The sequence below is a fragment of the Nilaparvata lugens genome, chromosome 2 (genome assembly GCF_014356525.2).
Source record: "Nilaparvata lugens isolate BPH chromosome 2, ASM1435652v1, whole genome shotgun sequence".
Lineage (NCBI taxonomy): Eukaryota > Metazoa > Arthropoda > Insecta > Hemiptera > Delphacidae > Nilaparvata > Nilaparvata lugens.
The window spans coordinates 23,789,725-23,811,552 of NC_052505.1; the positions used below are offsets into that span (position 1 = coordinate 23,789,725).

At 34.8% G+C, this 21,828-nt stretch overlaps 1 protein-coding gene across 1 annotated transcript in view; it reads right to left on the reverse strand.

Annotated features, from left to right (window-relative positions):
• Window positions 1-21,828, reverse strand: part of LOC111049685 (thrombospondin type-1 domain-containing protein 4) — a 488,755-nt gene that overhangs the window by 447,957 nt on the left and 18,970 nt on the right. The window contains exon 2 of the mRNA XM_039420017.1: window positions 4,114-4,398. Coding sequence (XP_039275951.1) covers window positions 4,114-4,130 — 17 coding nt within the window. The 5' untranslated portion in view covers window positions 4,131-4,398. The remainder of the gene's footprint in view (window positions 1-4,113; window positions 4,399-21,828) is intronic.

Below are 21,828 nucleotides of genomic sequence, written 5' to 3' on the forward strand. Positions count from 1 at the left end.
CTATCATTATGAGAAAGCAGGCAAAATGTCGTTATTCGTGACTTTTGTTCGTTATACATTTATTTCGTCAGGGGTGCTCACCTTAAATTTATTGAAACTTCAGCTCCTATACCTTCATAAAGAACCCTATAATGGTTTTCAGCACTCATTTCAAACACTGCTGACCGACCTTTTTTCAACTTTGATACCCCCCGGTGAACACCCCTGGTTTCATCATGGATAATAATCGAATATTCATTCCAGATATGTATTTCCTTATATATGCCTATTGTTCATGTTGCATATCTGAAGTTGATTCACATGAAGTTATAGTCACCTAAATAGTGAGGGTACAGATTAACCCTTTGCGCTCCCCAGTCCAGTACCACTGGACATGAAGGATTCATTCATCAGCTCGGTATTGTTTAGCCGCTGCCTATCCCCACAGCTCTCCTGTCCAGTACTACTGGACAAGGCACAATTCCTCTCCCACTCGTAATAATAGTCACCCATGATTCCTCTACAGCTCGGAATTGTTTTTGCAAACAAGTGCTTTTATCACTGAAAGAGACAGGTTTTAGATTTTGTGTATCTCATTTAATCTACAAATTTCATATTCAAAAAATTGACTCTTCAAAACTTGTTTTTAATATATCCTTTAAAAATGTTTATTAATAAAATATATTATAGTCTATCAATTCTGGAATTTTAATAAATAGGCCATAGGAGTCGAATGACAAAAAATGTTATAAAAAAGGAGAAACAGGCATATTTGTAAATTATGCCAATATTTGATACCCAATTATATATTATGTATGATCTACAGATGAACCTATTTATCACACATTGTAACCAATATAGCAAATATATGTACGGTATTAAATTTCTGTTTTCCAAACAATTTATAAACAGCATAGCATGATATATTAATAGATAATACAACAATGTTAAAACTGAATAAATAAGGTATGAATGATAAGAAAACAGTGATCACTATCTTCAACAGTATATTCGTTGTCACTGCCGCCTTCTGAAATATATTCTGATATTTCTTCTTCCAAGACATCTCCTATTTCATCAGAATTAAGTTCCCGGTCAGCCATTGAGAAAATATTGATCAATAATATTAAAAATAATAACAGAACAAAACAGTACTCCATGAAGGTTAAGTCACATGTCTGTCAGAACCAACAATACACTACTATAATGAAGAGACACGAAACAAAAACTTGTGGTTATAGTAGTTTCATATATTACCACCAGGTTCCAGCACTAATCAGACATGTAAAAACAATAGATACTTTTTCGCCACACTTGGATGTAATGAGCTGGTTTACGTGCGTCATATGGAGGCCGAAAGTGATTGTTTTCCGACCAGGCCGTAAAATAGGGCTGTAAAATGACCTTGAATAACAGCTGATCGTGTCCGATCTCACAAAAATCATAGAGATAATCTCCTAACGACTGTAATAATCTATATAATTATGTATCGTGAATCGCGGTATCATGTCTATAATATATTTTATGAATTACTGTTTCATAATTTAATATTTATTATTGTGTTTTTGATATCAAACAATAGAATACGATGATATCTTCATAGCCTCAACAATATAATGTTGGCTGCATTGTCCATTGTCAGAAAGGTACGTATCGCAAGTATTTAAAAGTGAAGAATTGAATTTGAAATCAAAGTACAATAATTGTATCAATATTTAAAAGTGAGGTAGAGTAATAATTGTTTCTTTTTTATTATCGAATTCCACTTCTTAATGCAATACAATCAACAATAATAATAGGAAAATACAGCATAGATCTAAAGTTTAAGGTAAGCCTACTGGTGAAACTCAGCCTTGACTGAAAAATTCCTAGTAATTTTTCCGTAATTCATTATTAAAACTTTTAGATAATTTTTCTTCAATATCAAACCATATAGAGAAAACATTAGGCCCACTCAAGATTGAATCTTCGAATGTTTTCTCTATGATTTAACTATTTTCAGAGCAATATTTTGTTGTGAAAATGCCGGCAAACCGGCTTCAAGTTTGCCGCTATAGCCTACACTATATTATAGTAGCCTACATACGTTACCTGACTTACAGGCCTCTTTGATCAAAAATATGCAATGGCCGAGAGCATAAAGGCGTAATACATCAGAACTCAAAGCTCAGTGAATTACAAACATGATCTAGGTTTGAACCTCGGTCAGTGACAATTTTTTTGTCGATGAATTTCGACTTTTATTAGCTATTTTTTATATTAGTTACCGTAATTTGAATTTCAATCAATTTTTTAGATATATTTTGAGACAAAACTGTGAAATATGCAATTATATTAATTTTTTGATCACATTATTTCAAAATAGTAATGAAAATTCTATTCATCCATCTATCCATGAGATATTGCACCAGGCGCAAAGCGCGAGCTATAAAAATTCAAACAATTATTCGAAATATTAATAGTATAAAAATATTGTCACTATTGTAAATTATTAATTAGTAATATTGAAATTAATTGACAGTGAAAGTTGTCATAACCAAGATTCAAACTATCAAAATAGGCTGTTTGAATTTTATTTATTTTTTAATTTCTTATATATTGGGAAGTTTTTTTTTGGTGTGGCGAAAAATAGCGTTCGCACCATGGGCAAAAATGTATTTCCGGCTCTCAATCTTTTCTAGTCCTCGGCCTACGGCCTCGGACTTAAAAACCGATTTCGAGCCGGAAATATCTCATTTTCGGCCCTAGGTGCGAAATATACTATTACAGACAGAAAAGTTTATCACTCTGTAGTTGTCCAGCACTACTGGACAGGAGACCGAATCGAGCATTTTAGTTTTGTCCAGTTGTACTGGACTGGAGAGTTCAGACGTTGACTTGCATGCAGTTAAATACGAGTGGAATAAGAAAATGGCGCTGTCCAGCTGTACTGGACAGGAGAGTTGGTGAGCCATCTTCACATTAAATAAAAAGGGCGCAAAGGGTAAAGTTTATTATCTCATAGAATAAAAGTGAAGGAAGCGTTTCCTTTATCTTTTATGATAAAGGTAACCTACGGTTCATATCATCATGCTAGTTCAAATATTGGAATGCATTAATGAGAATATCATTATGGGGGTATATTGGATTGGAAAGTACAGAATTCAATAAGGAAATTGGTTGCCATGTATAAGGTGGACCAGGAACAACCAGTCATCAGCAACTTCACTACAACAATTTGATTAAAAATGCTGTTTCTTTCATTCATTTAATTTTCTTCACGCTCCAGTTTCAATATCCTATCCTACTTTTGGTATATTTCAACCTCTTCAGAAGCTCAATAGCTTTCATACTTCCTCTCTATGTTGACCATTGATACTATCCATCAAATGTTGACCTTCACATTAAATACGTTCGATAATTTCTATATTCTCAATAATCTTCATCCTCCCGGCTTAATAGTTTTTTCCATATCTTCTTATCATATCTTCCCTTCTCTGCTATCTAAAATTATTGAATAAACATTTCCTCAAGAGATATCAAGAATTTTACTGATATCTAGCACTTTGATCAGTTTGGATTATTCAGTGATAATTTATTCCTGTATAATCCTGCTTCCTTGTACAATTCCTCCTATTATTTGAAATTGATGTTGTTTTCTTGTTTTTAATAACGAAACATTCTGAAATAACTCTTTTATAGTTGGAACAGAATGTCACAACTACAACAGAGTTCATGCTATTTTTCCTTTCCATACTCTTCCATCACCCGTTCTCCACCTTTCCATACCCTTCCATCACCCTTCCCTATTCCTTTTCTTTTCCTATCCCTTTTCTTTTCCTATTCCTTCCCCGTTCCTTCTCCTTTACCTTTAATACTATTCTGTATACCCTTTCCTTTCATGTCCTTTTTGACATGCATGTCTCCTCCCACATACTCACCATACTTCTTGCCCATCCAGCCCAGCACAGCGCCAATATTGCAGATAACAAAGCGCTTTTCTCTCAGGCTGAATTGTGTTATTTAGGTCAGCATTCAATTAGCAAAGCGATAGGCGACAAGAGCGCCGAATTGCAATTGTACTACGACAATGCCAGCAGATAGGCCGCACAAGCACACTGATCAATTTATGTAAATGAACGACATTGCAATTACCTGAGCAGCAAGTACATGACTTTCCTGATTGGGTTTCTGCTTCGGCTGCACTCTAGTAGTTTCACGGCGTTTTTAGATCACATTTTCTTCTCGGATGAGACACATTCCAACGTCGGCACCGCACAACATGTAGACACTGGTTCACTGAAATTCACTGATCACTGGCACTATCGCGATTGGGGCAGTGTGAACCGGGGCACGATACGGTGTGAATCCGGTCGTCTCTAACCACTCAGCACGATTCTGGTCGTAGCATTTGCATAAAGATCGACACTGTCTCGCCACCTGAAACAAACAACCATATCAGATCAGATACAATCTACAATGTATTTCATAGTTGATGCATATAAATAGGGCTTACAATGGGTGATTCAATATGAAATAGAATCACAATAATGGTTCTATAAATCTAGATTATGGAAGTATTTATATTTGGTTATCAATAACACTACTGGCTTGATACTCAATATGATTAAAAATATGCTACATCAATACCCAATATTAAATTTGAGAACAATAATAACATAAATGATGATTTGATAAGTATTATACTGTATGGGTGGATTACAATAATGGTTTCACATAGATGAACTTTATAAGATTATTAATATTTCATTTTTAGTGATAAAACTGAATTGATATTAAAAAATAATCAATAGTTCATTATCAATATATTCATTTATGATGATTTCAAATATTATTCAACACACTTGTGGCAGCAAACTTTCAATTTTTTCTACATTATTAGATGGCGGAAATCCGTAGAGATGTAATTCAATTCCTCTTCTAGAAATTCTCAATGCTTATGTAGGAATTCCATCTATCAAATAAACATTATTCATTAATTTTTTAAAAATTGAACGAGAGATGATTGGGTCTATTGGCGACTACAATCGAATCCGCAACTCGAGTAGAAGAAAGAGATGATGTTTTAATTTGAATCTGCTGTTCGATTGAGGCTAATGGAGTGGGTGTTGGCCCCAGACGTCTCAAGAGGATGATGATGATGATGAGGAGGAGGAGGGGAAGGAGTAGGAGGATGGTGAGCGGGAGGAGAAGGAGAAGAAAGGAAAGAGTAAGGAGGAGGAAATGGAAGAGGGCGACAAGCCATATTTTTCCATTTGTTATTCCCTGGGAGTCAATCAATCGCAATCTTGACAGTTTAAAACGCCCAGGAATATTACGCAGACAAAGATTGACATCTGTCTCACGATTGGAAAGATGAAACACGTTATCAGACAGCATACAATCATTTCAGAGAACTATTAAGTACTAGCAGGTAACCCTGTGCTCCGCAAGGGTCTGGAAACTTGACAAACTGGAAACTTGACTAAATTGAATCTTGAAGATTTGAAAATAAGCATATAACCAACCTCGGTGAATGAAGAATCCATATGCAAAACTTCAAGTTAAACTGTTCAGTAGTTCAGACGTGGTGATGCGTCATTAGTGAATTACCTACCCACTACATGTATAAGCCGATTCTTCCCTTTATTATAATCATTTTAGATGATAATGCTTGATTGAATATTGCAAGTTTGATGATATTAAGTTTCTTTCATTCCAACTCACATTGAGTTGAATTTTTCAAATTGAAAGTTTGTAATAATTTTTTTATTGAAATTTGCTTTTGAAGCTTTTTTCTAATTGTCACACCAGTTTTATGTTTTTATGGAATTCCACTGAATGTGTTGTAGTATTTGGGCCTTACCCTTTGTAAAAAAGAATACGAAACAACGATATAAGAGTCTCCGAAAACATTGTTCTATTGCTGAAAAAGTTAACATATACTTTTCTTGGTAATTCAAGACAAAAATAATATAGATGGTAGCCATGATTTGAGTTGAAGGTATCTTGTGAAGCTTGTGACATCACATTTCATAAGCGGGCTGGCATAGCTGAAATTGATAGTAGCGAGCAGCAATATCGATTAGATAAGATGCCAGCCTGCTATTTCTTCGGTTCATACAGCTTTAATTATAATAAAAATTCATTCCAATACTGTGATATTATAAATGTTTGTCAAGTTATATTTTTAATTATTATTATTTACCCTCTCTCGGAAAGGTGTTCCTCAAATTATCTCTACCTCCATGTTCATTATCTATTCCTCTTTTACAATTGAGGGTGCTTACCCCCACCTCCATAACTTTGGGGAAATATTGGCGTTATCTGCTAGAGTAACGGGACTCTCTCCCGGCAACTGAGAAGGAACTCCGCCTGTGTTTTCGTCACTCTTCTCCTAGACTCCTCGGGACTTGCAAACGTAAAGGTGTGCGGAGAATCGAAGTGATTTGGTGGTTTAGAAAATACGCGTGTGAAAGAAGGCTGGCGGACGGAAGACTACCACCTAATGCTCTACCGGAGGATTGCTGTCTGGGGACGATACTTAAACTAAAACCGGTGAGTCCGTTCCTTATGGAAAACTAGTAAAAGGGACCCTTAGGTCAAAAATCCAAAAGTCTCACAAGCTGTAATGGAAACTTCGTACCCTGGACGAAGGATTGTAAAGTAGGATTAAATACTTTTCTAATTGAAGGGACAAATATAGAGATGAAAGCTAACATTTTAGTTGAAGCTATCTTGTGAAGCTGTAACGAAGATTTCGTCCTCTGTAGAATTGTGAAGTAGGATTGGAATGGAAACCTTATTCATGGACTCGTTTGAGATGGAAGTCTATGAATGCAGAAATCTGTGAGAGATAAGTCTGTGAAGATACAAGCACACCATTTGAAGTCAAGAGAAGGATTAAAAGACGTGAAAATCATTTTACTTTAATGAATGAGAGTTTCTTAGGATAATCTGAGCGTTTTCATCATTACGAAAAATGATTACAGTATTTTGGATCATTCTTACTATCAGAATAAATTTAGATTCTTTCTCGGAACCTTTTTTCTATAAAATACCAGAAAAAGTATCGTTCAATTTCTTCTCCAAGAAGAATTTGGAACACCACTTGGCAAATCTTCAAATTCTTATGAGTTGTTTAAATTTTGAGTAGTAGTTGGAAAATAGAACTCGTAAAGATTTATTGCTAGACAATAAATATGTACATACTCATTCGATTGAACAGTTATGTTCGATATTATTACCTTTAACATTTTATGCTTCCAGATGTGATCATAAGCCTACCTATTTCAGCTCTTCAATTCAATTTTAATCATTCAATTTATTGTAAACAAAAGTACAATGTTGGCTCCTGCTAAGCCCGTAGCATGAGACAGAATATAACAATAGGATTTTTCCCTTTTTCCTAGTTTCCCATATCATGTAATCAGATTTACTGATATATCCTAGATTAATGTGACTCAACTTTATCATTAAAACAAAAAATTAAAATGACAATAATTCATTTGCCTTATTCAAAAACCTGCAAAACCAAAAAAACATAGAAATTTTGCGAGCACATTCAGTTGAATCTTGAAACGCTTTCTACGAATGGATTTCGAAACCTTTCCAACAATACGTCCAAAATCGGCGAATTGGTGACATAATTGGAATTTTCTTAAACTACCCCATGAATACAAGATATCCAATCATAGAATTATCTTGCCTAACTAGCAATTTCAATGCATTTTATAGATATACCGTGAATGGCCGTTTTAACAGTCACCGATGTCTCCCCGACACGACACTTGAAATGTCCTCCGATTGGTCAATTCTAAACAACGACTACAGTAACATTTGGTGTTTTTGATTCGACTTAGTTACAGCTAACTTTGATGATTATAATAAAGATCAAGAGGAAACACTAATTAGCTCCTACAGAAATATTCTATTTTATCGAATATGGATTTCTCTTCACCTCCAAAAATAGTATAACGAACGATGAGTGAAGCTCTACTGTCCACAAAGTATCTGTAAGGAATGCCATGAACATCAAGTAGGTCTCTTCCAAGCGATGGTGTGAAGTTTGGGAAGTAAAACCGTGGTAATAATCATTACTCTTGAAGGATGGAGAGTCACTGTAGGCTAGTGACTATCATCTGGCCAGACGACTCACTGGATTTCTGCTCCATAAATTGCAATTTCTGTCATAAAGTCGCAGAGCATGACCACACGACAAGATTTCGTGCTTTCCTGAGTTCTATGTCCCCCTCTACCCTCCCACACAAACTCATCTTACCACCCCCTCTTAAGCACACTCTCCCTCTCCTAACCCCCCCCCCAGCCATAAATTTTGATCTCGTGACCTCGAATGTTGCCCCAATACGCCATATATTCCATTATTAATGTCCCAGATGTTTCCTTACAGTTGCTTATACAAGCGCGTCAATTTAATACATTCATGGATACTAGAAACAGACGAAGACATGATTCTTAGTATAGCTTCTAAGAACTATGCGAATTGAAATGAGAAACGTATTATGAGAGCTGAGAGATTGGTTAATTGAAAATGTTGAAAACCAAACGTACTGAGCTTCAGGGTTGATTCAGTATTGTTTTCAACTCTCTTGGAACAAATTAGAAAAATACTCTAATGATATTCTTGAAATCAGACTCATCAAAATCTCAAATTTTAGTTTCATTATTAAAAAATCTGGTGTGGAGCACTCACACAACTTTCCTTGCCGTTATGAAAATTGATCACCTGACGCTAGAGTTCCCGCGCATCTCAAGTCTACTATTAAAAGATGTGAGCCAGCTGGTGACAGGACAATAACGCTGGATACACACGAGATCTGCTATCTCTTCATAGTGTATGATTTAATTGAATCAACAGTTTGCAATTCAATAATCACATTTTCTCAAATTTCAAGCTTATTTTCAATTTTAGGTGAAAATGTTACAATACATTAATTGTAGAGATTTTCATGCTCAATCTTTTCCACTCAAAATTTTTTGTTTAAATTTTATCTGAGACCTGATAATTGGAAATCTAAAATCAATCTTTACATAGATGAGGCGGAGCTCCTGAAATTTTTACAGATATGGGACTTGTGGCAGTTGATATAGCTTATCAATGACTATTCTAGGTATGAATTTGATCAAAATCGTTGGAGCCATTTTCAAGAAAATCGCGAAAAACCCTGTTTTTGACAACATTTCGCCATTTTAGCCGCCATCTTGAATTGCATTTGATCGAAATTGTTCGTGTCGGATCCTTATAGTGTAAGGACATTGAGTTCAAAATTTCAAGTCATTACGTCAATTGGGAGATGAGATATCGTGTACACAGACGCAAATACACTCATACACACACACACACACACACACACACACACACACACACACCACACACACACACACACACACACCACACACACACACACACATACACACACACACACACATACATACATACATACAGACCAATACGCAAAAACCACTTTTTTGGACTCAGGGGACCTTGAAACGTATAGAAATTTAGAAATTGTGGTACCTTAATTTTTTTCGGAAAGCAATACTTTCCTTACCTATGGTAATATAGGGAAAGGAAAGTAAAAAAATGTCGAGTACGATTCCAATGCATTAGCCTACCATATTTACTGACAATCAATATCAGTGGAATATTATAGTGAAATTAAAATTAATGGTTAGTCTCTGAGACAAGCTTTAATGACAATCAACATGAGTGGATTTTTTTTTTGTTTTTAAATCAGTTTTCAAACATTCAAATTACAAATTTTCAGTTAAGAAGTTAGTTTTGGAGTGAAAATTGGACTTGAAAGTGAAAAGTACAAACATAGCCTCATTCTTTTCTTGAAACTTCTATTCAACAAAATTTGGGAAAAATACAGTTTTGGTCTTTGCCTGTTGTCTTCTATCAATAATTTTATTATTGTATAATATAATCATAATGATTTGTGACTGTCTATAAACGAAGTTGATAAATACACATAACCAAATAATAATATTACTTTATATTCGCGAATGGTCTTATTTTCTTCATCTCTCTTTTTATACATTTTTTCATATTTCTGTAATTATTGTTCTGTGTACAGTATAACTCTTCATTTATTTCTAGGAGGCAACTACAAATGACATAATATTGTGTAATATACCGCATTAGTTGTTGTATTGTACTAAATTTGATGAGATTTTCTTACATTTGACAGATTATCTCAATCTCTTAATTATACTCAGTCACTATTGTTATGGAGATTCGTCAAAGAGAACTTTCTCCTTGAATATTAGGAAATTGACTGTCTTCCAAATGAAAATGTTGCAGTCCAGATAACGCGAGAGTTGGTTACGTCACGGATCTTACAAGTTGGAATAAATCTCGCAAGAAAAGTGAACAAACACAGAAAATGAACTGAATGCGACGCAAATAATGATCTAAAACTTCGACTCCCCCAGGCGGTCGCATAATTCATGCTTTTTTCCTCTCGGAAGTACTCTGTCTCAAAACAGTTCGCTCTCCAAAAAGTTTGATGGGATCTGGGTGATTTTTACCGAGCGATATTCGGCGCACGACCTCGTAAAGTGTCTGATCGCGAAAAAAGTCTCTGAGTTTTACGTGATCAAAAGCAAATCCAGAGTAAAGAGATCGCGAATCTTCCAGATTCATTATTTACGCATTCAGTGGAGAAGGCATTAGGTATTGAGAAGTTAGTTTTGGACGCGACTAAACTCTTAGCAGAAACCGATAACCTAATCATTGAATCTGTTCATGGAACAACACAAAATGACATGATTATGTACCATGAATTATTATTAATTACTAATTGAAAAAGATAATGCAATATGAGAGCTTCCTCTAATATTTTATTTGTTTTATCCATTTACAATGCAAATGACACTAATGTAATAGCATTGGTAGATCAAATAATAAGGTAGTCCTTGTGCTATTTTCCTTCCAAATTTATTGGTGACAAAGTCCAAGATAAGGTTAAAATTTCACATAGTGAAATAGAGGGAAGTTTCCTCACAGAGTTGTAATTTTACTTCTGAGTTAAAATTTTCACTATTAATATTCATAAATCATAATGTTGTTGGCATTAAATCAATCCGATATTGATAGATCCTAGATCCATCCAATATCGTTGAATTGGAAATCCAAAATAGTTTGGTTCAAGATCAATTCAACTTCTTATCGCTGTGATCCGGTTAGGTACAGCATTCACTAGTAAATTCTAAATTGGTTTTTCCCATTTTTTTATGTTAAAAAATGAGTTAAAAATGTTTCTCATGATATTCCATCGCAGTCTATGATAGGCTTTTTTGTCTGTCAATCAGTAGCATGTTTCGTCACTTATCCTCATCCTTACATTTTTTCTTGATACAGTACTTATCCATTATCACCTCATGAATGAAAAAATCACGAGAAGCAATAATACGAGATTAATACCAGATTTAATTTTCGTCACATATGCTCATCAATTAATTATTATAGCTTGTTTTCACTCATCATTCAAGTGAACAAACTAGAATGAATGATTGGTAACAATGGAATATAACCACGAATACCAACGCAACATCCTAATGTTGTACTGGTGGCCTATCCTCTATATTTCACGGGTGATTCTATACCGTCAGGCTTTTTTATATTCGCTTTCAGCTTTCAGTATGTAATAATTGGAAGAGATGTTAAGCAAGTTACATTGACGAGCCGCGAATCAATACAATGTGTTCAATGCTGTTAAAAGGAAACAAAACTTTGTCTAATGTACTCCATGCATTCATAAAATTTCCTTCCGTTGAAGGAAAATTATTGTTGATGACTACAATTTTTGGAGAGTTCCTTAAATCTTATTCCCACTTGATTGTATTTCAATATTGTCCTCCACTATCAAACACATCAAATCATTTCAAAGGGCTGGATCCTCATATCCTTCAGTTAATAGAGTAGTATTCTTCTCTTGCATTCTAAACTTCCTATCTGATAACAGGGTACACTCTGGAAGTTGAACATTTATTTCCACTCCTGTGAATACTTTCTTGCAGATTCATTTAATTTCCGCTCAATTCTTCACAAAAAATGGATGTTACATTTTTTAACGTATTTCTAGACATAGTCGAAGTAGACTGATAGACCTATTGTTAATGTTTCAAGTTGTATATTTCTCTCGTTGAAGTTTTGATATCGAAGGCTCAGAGTATTGTTACTGCTTCGGATCACTCAGTGAACATTTCAGAAATTCTAAGAAACATTCATTTTCACAATGGAAGCTCTTCATATCAGCTTCTTCTTTTTCCAACCAAAAATATTTTTCAAGAAAAAGAGTATTCTTCGTTCCATCTTCAGTTGCCTTCTTTCTCTTTTCAAGTTCACCTGACGCCCTGTCAGGAAAGGTGCCCTGCCTCATTTTCTCTCTACTCTTCTTTCTCGTCTTATTTATCATTCTCTACTCAATCCGTTCTCTTCTCAGTTCCCTTCTCCTACCCATCATCCTGCTCCTCTTGCATCTTCTCCTTCTCTTCGTCCTTTTCAGCCTCTTCCTCGTACTCCTTCACCTTCTCTCCTCAACCACTCCTCCTCCTCCGCCACTCCCTCCACCACTCCCTTATCGTCCCACTCACCCACCACATACTCATAATCATCCATCACCTCCACCTCCTTTTCAACTTCTATCACCAACTCCTCCTCCTCCTCTTCTTCCTCCTCTTTCTTCTGCTACTGCTACTTCTTCTCCTCCTCCTCTTCGTCCTACTTCTCCTCCTCCACCTCCTCCTCCTCCTCCTCCTCTTCTCCTTCCTCCTCCTTCTTCTGCTCCTGCTCCTTCTTCTCCTCCTCCTCTTCGTCCTACTTATCCTCTTCCACCTCCTCCTCCTCCTCCTCCTCCTCCTCCTCCTCCTCCTCCTCCTCCTCCATCTCTTTTCTCTTCTTCTTCTGCTCCTACTCCTTCTTCTTCTCCTTCTCCTCGTCCTACTTCTCCTCATCACCTCCTCCTCCCCCTTCTCATTCTCCTCCTCTTCCTCCTCCTCCTTCACCCACTAATCCTCCTGCTCCTTACCCTCCTATTGCTAATCCTCCTCATTTTCGCGTTTTTTTATTTTAGTCAATTTCAAATTGTTTTATCATGCCTTTCCTTCCAAATCCAATTTTCAGGCCCCAAACTTATGCCAACTTATTGTTCCCAACATCGGGGTTTGACATGGCTCCGTCATTCCAAGAAAGGTTTGCAATATCATCAGAAGCACGTAATCGGAAACGCGCGGAAAAGTTGTGATTGCTTTGTCAATATTGTGCGCCTATCATCCCATCAGCCCACGCTTCGCAACCCAACGCAACGCAACGCACAGCTTGTTGATTCTGATCAATTATTCCGGTTTCGAACAACAACTGTTCCACACAGGTTGAGCATGATTTTCTAGAATGATTTGGGGTAGAACTGGTTGATTTGACACAGGCGAATAATATATCAAACCCATCATGTTTTATGTATTCCCTTGGTTCTCTTTGCAATCCACAAGTGAATTTGGATCAGATATTGGGCTGTGGTTAGGGTTGTTGCCTCTGGATTTGAAAGATATGTTGTTCAATAATGACGTTTCCGTCTAGAATATCAAAATTGATAGATTTTTCATAATTATTATATTGTAGCTTACATTCAATTTTCCATCAAGAAGCATTGTCACCAAAACATTACTGTGAAAAACGGATGTGATCACTATGATTCTTGAATTATTTGGTCTGGGGGGCTCAAAATTTATCAAAAACGGACGCCATTTTCTTGATTGATTGATTGAAGTGTTATCACCTTGATTGGATATAGATTAATTATTGACTTTAACAAGGATCATTGTAAACTTGTGCGTGCAATAAAATGATTATACTCAAGCATACTTCTGGTATTTCAACTACGACAGTATGAATAATATATAAAACTCAGTTTCAATGCTCATGATATCATCAGATTAAGTTGACACAGAAGTTTTGCTTGTTCTAAATTCAATCAGAATTATTTGTAAAGTAAATGACTCGTTCAAAGCCAATTCGAATGCACCACATATTCGCTTAAACCAGAACTAGTTTTAAAAAATATTTAAAGAGTCAGTCGAGAGTGGAAAAATATTATAAAATGTCGTCAAAAATAGCTTAGCTTTTTCAATATTTGCAGCACCTTCTCTCTAAACGATTATTATGTTCCTTCATGAACAAATCTATTTTTTCTCTTCTGCAATCAGCTCAAGAACTATACTTCTAATAATATTAAGCTATCAACAAGTAGGCTGCCTAGCTTTTTCCAGTGAAATGGTACAGTTATCTTCTGTCATAAACCCGTTATCAAATCTCAGCCACACAGTTAAACATTACTACATCTGTGAGCTAATAATAGAGCCACTAAGCTCTGAGTAATTAATCGTCTGAGTGACAAGATTCTATCTTGAGTGACTGAAAATCTCAAGTGACTACTTTTCGAGATTTAATCTGAACGAAATTTGTTCACTAACAGACTAACCAATACCAGCAATATTCTTAACCAATAAAGATATAGTTCCTAATGATAAAATAAATAATATGAAAGAGAAAATTTATGATTTCAGAGATCATTTCCAAAAAAGGAAAAATATGTTCAAATAGCTCCAATAAAAATCTAGAAAACACTTTTTGTGTATTCACAGGTTCCAGATAGACAGTAACGTTACAGAGAAAACGTTTTAAATTAAACAGTAACAGTAACATGCAGCCGACTTTAAACTTAAGTCATTGCCTTCTAGAATGAATATTATTGAGCAAAATTTACCGTTGAAGTCTTAAAGAAAATTGAGAAAGTTATTGAATTGGATCGTAAAACGCAAACGAGAACAAATATTATTCTCCACTATTGTAATACAAAAGTTGAGGATTCCTGAAACATTGGAATTCACGTGAATGCAAGTTCCTAAATAGATCAAGTGTTATATTGTTGTATAGGGGTTACTCTCCACAGTCTTCAAGTGTTTGTTTTTCAAGTAGTATTCAAGAATAACTCGTAATAAGTAACTCTTTTTATTGAGGTTCTACTATAAAGGTACTAATAATTTGAAATACTGATTAAATTGAAACTGAAATGGATGATTCGTATTATTTTGTAATGCGATTTCAACTGCTGCTCTTTTTAGCACTTAAGTATAGAATAGGATACATTTTTTCTTTCACAAGCTTCAACCATAGATAGAGGATAAGCATAAGCTATATTACTTGTCTCTGCTTCAACTCATACTGTCTAGTCCTTGCTCGTTTCCCATAATAGATGTTGTCTCTTGAACTCTGTGACTACTCCTTAGTTCTTACTGTGTGATCTCTTAATAATCCTAAATAATTTCGTCTGATATGTTTATTATGAGATTCACATTAAACTGTAAGCATTCATTGAGTAGATACCATTAACACTTTCTATGAGGAATTCTAACTGTTCATAGTAAATCACATAATATAGCTTTTAGAGATGTTTGTAGATTCACACAGGAATTTACAACAAAAATCAGAGGAATTTTGTCTTTTTCTCCAACTTTTTCCTACAAACCTGAATGGCTAACTATTTGACAGATTGAGCTTGATTTGTGGCTTCCGAAATTCCAAACAGCCCCCACAGGAGGCAGTTCCAGATTAGTTTCGACTGCATTGGCTTCCACCGATAAATCTCGCTGAATTGTCTAGCTTCTCATACATAATAGACTGTGAAATTGATCTACTCTTTTACTGCCCACATATCTATCTCTGTGTTTGCTACTCCATACCAAGGCTGATAAGGTACCTGTAAACGGCCTACGTGCTTCAAATGGGAACTATGAACTGGTTTTGTTTCCGGCGATTTTCAATGCTAGAAACACACCTGTTAATGAGAAATAGTTGAACTTTCTAGTGATGTCAAGCCCTGAAATCAGTTGCAAAACTAGAACATATAGAAGGTAGTAATGAAATATGTCGCATGGTAGAAGAGGTGGTGTTATCAAACTCATCTCTCGAGCTCCAAATGCCACACAGTTTATAACTGCAATGACTTGTACAATCTCACTTTTATTAAAATATAACTGAAGCTGAAGATTTTTAGTGGAGGAAAGGAATATGATTGAGCTTCAGAGATCACTATTACATGCTGATTTGTAACGGGTGAAACAATTTTCAAATAACGAGTTGAAAAATCAATATTCCATTACAATATTATGATTAGAATTTTTTTTTCAAAAGATAACGCTCCTGAACATCACACTTCATGGTTGATGGTTGGAATCTATGTTGTTTGTGCACTATTGAACGTGATTCATGAAAAAAGCTCTCTCCATTCATTTGTTCAATTACGATATGCCAAGAAACCTGTTTCTGTGATGTAGTTACTGTTTCTACCTTTCAATTCAATCAGGTTATTACGTGAAGAAGCTATGGAATTCGAACAATATTTGAGAATTCCCATTTTTAGCATTATGAATAAAATAGTATTGAATGAGCAGCATTTTCAGTTACAATATCATGCATGATATTCAAAGAAACGAAAAGAAGCAGATTGACTGTTTTCTCTGATGTACAAGGCAATTATCTGAAATTTCAGATACGTGTTTACAAGGACACACTTTGTATGTAGAGCGAATGTGTTAATTGATTGCTGGGTGCACAGAATAATAGTCCTCGATGGATTCAGAAACAATTACAGTGAATCAATACTCCAAAAATTTATTCTCAAAGCAGTATCATCAAATTGACTTCCCGCCCTACCCTTCACCCACCCTGTTGTTTGTGGGGCGTTGAAAATAAGCTCTTCACACAGCCAGAGAGAGTAAGAGTGTGAGATAGAGTGAGAGAGAGTGTGAAAGAGGTGGGAGTGAGAGGAGCCAATTGATTTCTCCACTTCAATTTGCATTTTGATCACCGTTGAGCCGTGAACTCACTCAATTATTATCGAAATTGTCCAAGTTTGAATACATTTTCATTGATAAGTTGAGCAGCTGCGTTGTATGAAGTCCACTCGACATTCCCCGAATAGGAATGTTTGGAGCATCATTGCATTTTCGGTCAAATAAACGCTTTTCAGAGGGTATTTTCCCAGCCAATATTTTTGTAATTAATTGGGAAGATTGTCATACAAAATTTCTCACAGGATATAATAACAGTTTTTGCTGCTCTGCGTTGTGAAAATGTTGATTCTTGGACGTAAAGTCTACTATAATATTACACTCTCCTTCTCTCTATGGATTCCCACATGAGTTCATGTAATTTGGAAGAAAAATAGCACAAGGACTACTTTATTATTTCATCTATCAATGTTATTACATCAGTGTCTTTTGTATCGTGGATAAATGAAATGTGGATTTAATAGACTGGCATTCGTTTTAATGAACGACATTTTTATACTTTATTAGGGCTGAAAGGTGTTCGAGAAACAAAAATATGAATCGATTAAATTAATTTCAATGATCTTTGAATCTAGTTAGTGAGTATCCTGGGAATAGGATATTGGATAGAGAGCTTCAAAATGAATGTGAGGTGAGGTGGAGCAGGGATCGAACCCAAGACTGGGGCAGAAATAGACTGGAGCTTCGCAAGCTCCAGGCGGTTGAGCTTTCTGCTAGGCAGCGGTAGATGAATCTGGATGTGGATAGTTAGATTCACTGAAAACTGTCAGAATAGGCAGAATGAGGAACAATATTATGTTATTCGCCGCTACTACAGGGCTGCTTGGCAGTACAGGTATTCATTGATCCAGGAGTTCAATTTCTAAAGATTTCTTAAAACGTATCTTCTTTTGCAGTAATAATAATAATAAAAACTCCTTTGCCATATCGTTTGGTAAAGGGAAAAAATTATCTTTCTCCTCTCCCCCCGGACGGATCTTATCCATGGGGCGAATGCCAGTAATGTAATACTTATATAGAAATATTTTTGTAACAAATTGTTGTATATTTGATCAATAAAGGCGATTATTATTATTATTATCATTATTATTATTATTATTATTATTATTATTATTATTATTATTATTATTATCATTATTATGTTATTCATAAGGAATTATGACGGCTAGTGAATTCCAATTTAGCTATGTCAGACCTATCTGAAAGCTCTATTTCACTTTGCGTAATTTTCGGAGAATTGAGGCTGATAACCCACTGTGTATCAAGTAACACGATCCTCGTATTATAGAGAATTATCAAAAATCATTTGAAAGAGCACATATCTTCATACTTCATTAGTAAAAATACTCTGAATGCTACTAACAAACTTCAATCGTTAGGCGCCACCATGAAATTATTGATAAAATAAATATAGGCCCAACCGGGAACATCTTTACTGCAATTAAATGCTTGAACCGTTTCAATGAAGAATAACATTTGTGTGGGTCATGTAGTGATTCTCTAGTAATTACATGAGATTGAATTCATCTTATCAGAAGCTTCCGGTTCTGAATTGCATCTTGGAAAATGATTGTTTTTTAAACTTTTTTCTTATTGAAAGTCAATAGATTCTTATTAGGTTATATTCGATTCTAGCAGTTAAATAGATCAAAAGCATCAGTTCAAATTCATTATATTAATTTATTCATTCACAAATACACATAGCCAAGTCAATTAAATCAACAGTATTACCTCAAAACTGTTTCTTTTTCGAATTTTATTTTCATCCATTGATTTTATATGCCTAAATTGGATAAAAGAATGGATTACTACCCTATTGATATCATGGGATATAAGTTCAATATAGCAGACTGCGCACTATTAAATCAACGTTCATATCTTGAAGTTGGTTCAAATGAATAAGTGGATTATTATAGAATCCCTAGAATAGAGAATATTGACATAGGATACATCAAAAAGTTCACTCTATATTGTGTATAATAATCGTGTTGGGAAGAAAAAATAGTTAGTTGGTGGAGGAATCCGAGAAATCATCACCAGAGACAAATAATCTAGGATTAAAAAAGTATCTTTGCTCTATGATATCACTGACAGTGTGATTAGGTTGATGAAGATTTCCGATATTTCATTATTAGATTCCACCATGTGGAATATCATTTGGAGAGAATCTATTAGCTTGAGTAAATGAATAAATTTCGAGTACCTGACTGGTTCAGGTATGTTGTCAAAACCAGAGAGAATAGAATAATAAATAGATAGTTTTTATTCTCTTAGCTCTCTAGGAATAAGAAATAAATTGGGTTTATTCTGTCAAGCTCTTTAGGCTTTGTTTGAGTTCATGGGCGTAGATCCTGGGGGGGACACAGGGGACGCGTCCCCCCCCCCACTCAGAATTAGGCTATGTTCCCCGGAAAAATTTATTCAAGTTTTTAATTATGATAACACATTTTTATAAGTTCATTTTTTTTCACAAGAATTTAGTATGATCATCTCATTTGAGGAGTTCGTCTATTATGTTACAATTTTATATCTGCAACGCTCTTCAAACAAGAACAGTTACAAGAGTTACAATCAGAAAGATTCATGTAAAAATTACAGCTTTGTATGGTTTGTGAGTGGATAACTTTTTTATGGTTATTTAGCTATCCTGCTTTGGTTGGTAAACAAAACAAACAATACAACTAATGCTGTTCTTATTTTTTGTAAATAATTTGTATTTAGTAGAACTTAAAACCATCAACTCAGAATTTCATCTATTTACCAACTAATTTACCACTGCCAAATAAGAGGATTTAAAACGGATTTGAAGTGAAATATGCTTCAAAAACCATCATTTTAATAAACTATTTTTCAAAAAAATCTTCCCAGACCCCCCAATGTCAAACAGCTATCTACGCCAATGTTCGAGTTGCAAGGTTGCAACTGATCAGCTATTTTTATCGGCAAAGCATCAATTATTCTCTATCGTTGAGCACTGAGGAACATTTTGCTATAATGAGTAAGATGTTCAAAAATTGCATTTTTCCATAGTTGTTATTATAATTGCAGTTCTCTTGAAGTTCATGAAAAAAGTCTTCCTGGAATTGAAGTTTCAAATTGAATTCAATCAATTCAATCACACCCCGGAATAACAACAAATTAAATAGCCAATTATCGGAGTGCTATTATTGTTGGAGCTTCCATGGAGCTTGTTTTAGTACCGCGCGTGCTTCTAATAATGGAGGGCTTTTGATTTATTTACATCATTAAGTTATTCCCATCGTTGATATCGTCATCCATCGGAAATTATTCCAATTTCCTCACTGATATTTTCAACAAGAGGATCTTGAATATAGTAGTAATTGAATCATAATACCACACTGATTCAACCATTATAGTGACTGGAAGGTTGTACTATTGTGACGTGTGACGTCATTGGAACCAACACTACAGTGTTCATAAGTGGTTATCAATGAGAATTATAGAGAATGTATAGTAAAAGTAATGGCATTGAAATACAAAAATGTTATGTTTTCATGAAAAGTACTTCCAGAATATAATTTGACTGGACTTGACTGAAGAATCTAAGAATAACAGAATCATGTTTGTTTTCTTCAGACCCAGTTCAGCATAATAATTTATTCCTCTAAATGTATTAGCGGCCTGACTGACGTTAAAGTAGTGATCACAATCGAGGAACAAATTTCTTCGACCTCATTCTAGAAACACAGAAGCTCTTCTATGAAAAATATAGAACATTTGTTAATGATTGCTACTGTGAATAGATATTTAAACGGAATTGTTGAAAGTTATTCATAAAGTGTGGTGATTCATTCATTGCAGTGAGTGAAGGTCTTATAAACAGACCTTCTATCAAACACTTGGTTCATATGCATTGCATTCTAGCTTATTATTCCAGATATTCAATCTTTCAGTGAACAAAGATAAGAAAATTTTTAAAAAATGATAAATTTCCAAGACATAACGGTTGTATAACGTTTGAGGATCCAGCAAAAACCATTAAATTTTTATAGTTCCACCGGTCACTACTCCACTCTAGATCTACTAAGATAATAAAGTACAGTATGCTTCATGATTAAAGTTTATGTTTTGGTGAACACTACTCTTATTTAACTGAAAATTTATTTTATTTATTTTCAACATTTTTCAACATATTAATGTCTTTATCAAGTGAATGAATCACTTGAAAATGAAGATTTCAAAAAAGTGGTACTTAAATACAATGCTCACGGAGGAGATAGAGGAGTTTCAGCGAACAATTATCAGATTAGAATAAAATAATACAAGTATATCAATGAATAAAGTGAGTGTGAGTCAGTGGTGGTCCAGGTGGCTAAGGGTCTACATCCACTTATTTGTACATTATGTCTCATGTACACTAGATAGAACAACGCTTTCCAATAGAGTCACATGTATATTCTTGAGGATGATGCCATGATCATCATACCACCTTGACTCAATCCTGGCTCCGCCACTGTAGTTAGTGATGTCAAACCAAAAAGTTAAGCACCATAATTTTATGATACGATACAACATATGATGAAATTTGAACTAGAATCTTTTACAGTAGACAGTAACCTATTTTTTGGACATTTTATTAATTTATCAAAATTTGGGAATGGAATAGATTTGGGCCAAGCCTGTTGTTCCTTCCTAATCATATTTATATGATTTGTGATTATGTCCACGAATAAATGATAAATGATAAATGAATGATATTAGAATACAAGAGTCGTAATAATAAAGAAATAGAAGAGAGTGCAAAGACAGACAGAGCCACAATTCCTTGGCTTGTGGAAATAAAAAAGACATATCGGAACTAAATTTAACTATTGACAATGTCAAAAATCGCACAAAAATCTATAGGGAAACCATCACCGACAGAAAGAGGATCCTATAAAAACAATTAGGAGAAGGCAACAGGTTTGTTCAGATGAATTGAGAAAAGAAAGATCTGACAGAATGAAAAGGTACTGGGAAGAAAGGAAGAGAACT